The sequence below is a fragment of the Octodon degus genome, unplaced genomic scaffold (assembly GCF_000260255.1).
Source record: "Octodon degus isolate 3935 unplaced genomic scaffold, OctDeg1.0 scaffold00002, whole genome shotgun sequence".
NCBI lineage: Eukaryota > Metazoa > Chordata > Mammalia > Rodentia > Octodontidae > Octodon > Octodon degus.
The window spans coordinates 26,003,927-26,005,917 of NW_004524578.1; the positions used below are offsets into that span (position 1 = coordinate 26,003,927).

The 1,991-nt window shown below is 38.0% G+C and overlaps 1 protein-coding gene across 1 annotated transcript in view; it reads right to left on the reverse strand.

The window, feature by feature from the left end:
* Tmem62 (transmembrane protein 62) overlaps positions 1-1,991 on the reverse strand; it is a 34,622-nt gene that overhangs the window by 2,352 nt on the left and 30,279 nt on the right. Inside the window, exon 12 of the mRNA XM_023712521.1 lies at positions 1,206-1,324. Within this exon, the coding sequence (XP_023568289.1) occupies positions 1,206-1,324 (119 nt within the window). The remainder of the gene's footprint in view (positions 1-1,205; positions 1,325-1,991) is intronic.

Below are 1,991 nucleotides of genomic sequence, written 5' to 3' on the forward strand. Positions count from 1 at the left end.
AGGAGAAGGAGAAGGAGAAGGAGAAGGAGAAAAGAGAATTGGGCCCAGGAACTACTCACATACTTAATGCTTCTAAGTAGAGAAGATTGTGCGGTCAGTGGTAGGTAAAAGCCTTTGCTGTCTCTAATCCCTCTGATCTTGCTTTACTGCCTTGGTAGTCGCCTTGAGCTCATTTTTTCTTTTTAATGTATTTAGTACAGGGTCTACAGGGTCTCACTACACAGACTGGATTCGTAATGATTCTCCTGTTTTCAGCCTCCCAAGTGCTGGAAGTACAGGCACACACCACCACACCCAGTCTCAGTCACCTCTCAGCAAGCCCCAGGGGCAGGGCTGGCATGGAATGCCAGGATGGAACCCAGGTCCCTGCGCTCTGCCTAAGCAGGTGCTTTAGTCTGCTAAGCTATCTGGCCCGCCTTCTTGAACTCATTTTGAATCTTTCTGTCTCTTCCAAACCTTCATATTATACCTCAGATTTTGGTGCACTAGCCCCATTAGGTAAGTAAACCAGAGAACATATTAGGTAAATACTTTTATAATCTGTTTATAGAATTCTGCCATAGATGAGAATGTTTTGTGTGTTTGTTTCAAATAAATCAAATATAAACCCTATATATCATGACTTCCCAAACAAAAATCCTGCTAAGACATCATTGGAAAGCCTCGGTCTGGTTTATGACCAATGAAGTTTCCCCTGAATAAATGACACATTTTTCTTGTGTATCTATTTTTTCTTTTACTTTTGTTTTCCTTCTTTATCATAATCAATTTTTATTTTGTTTTAAGACAGGGTTTCCCTATGTTGTTCAGGCTGGCCTTGAACTCACAGTGATTCTCCAGCCTCAGCCTCCTGAGTGCTGGGATTACAGGTGTAGGTCTCCATACCTGGATTTTCTTATTATCAGTTTTGGTTTACTTGGTCATGTATAATTTATTCTACCATAAAAGTCCTTTATTTCATTTTTTGTCAATGAAACAACAAAAACTTCTGTCAGTGCTGAATTTCAAAGATTGATTTTAAATCTTTACACAAGAATAGTGGAAGTAAAGAAGCAAAGCAAAGCATGTTACTGAAGACTGCTCTGGAGATAAAGTAGCAAAGATGACCTTTGGTCATCACTGGACTTTTGGATTTAACTCACAACTGTTATGCAGGTGGTCCATCCAGGCCAAAATTTCCCTAAATTGAATTTCTGACTTCTTACCTGGAGAATTCCAACTACAAATGTCATACTGCCTTGAAGGAAATGTCCATTAACAAATATTCCAAAGGAAAAGCAGCAGCCCAACTTGCCATCAATAATTTCACCAAAAAACCACGGCCCTAAGAGAGGCAATGGACAGAAAAGGAAAAAGTTAAATCTGAAACTTAATTACATATATCAGAGATGCATTTATAGGAATACTGAACACTAATCATCTCTAAGCATTTTACTTCATAGCATTTTTTCTTTGCTAATCTCTGTGCTGCGCTGGATATTCTAATTGTTTGCACCATGTTTCTCTTGATTTTAACACTGTCCAACTACATACTCTACCTAAAATAGATATGCCACTTGTAGATTCAAACAATAAGCCACATCACACTCATAAAATGTTATATATTCTTTTGTAATAATAACCTTAATGCAATGTTCTAGCACTTCCTTTAAGCACAGAGGTATTCTACTGAAGCCAATTTTTGAGATAACAGAGATTTACTCCTTAAAGCAATAAAACTTTGATTATGATGCACTCCTGAGGCCAGGCTTGGTGGTACATGCTTATAACTGCACAACGTGAGAGGCTGAGGTAGGAGGACTGCCATGAGTTTGAGGCCAGCTGGTTCTACTTACTGAGTTCAAGACCAGCCTACACTACATAGAGACTATGTCTACAAAAAGAAAAAAAAACCAAAATCAAATAAAAAAGCACTCATATACTTTTCTTTCTTGCTAATATAATGAATATATTTTAACTTTTCTTTTTTATCTTTGGCGGAACCCAGGATT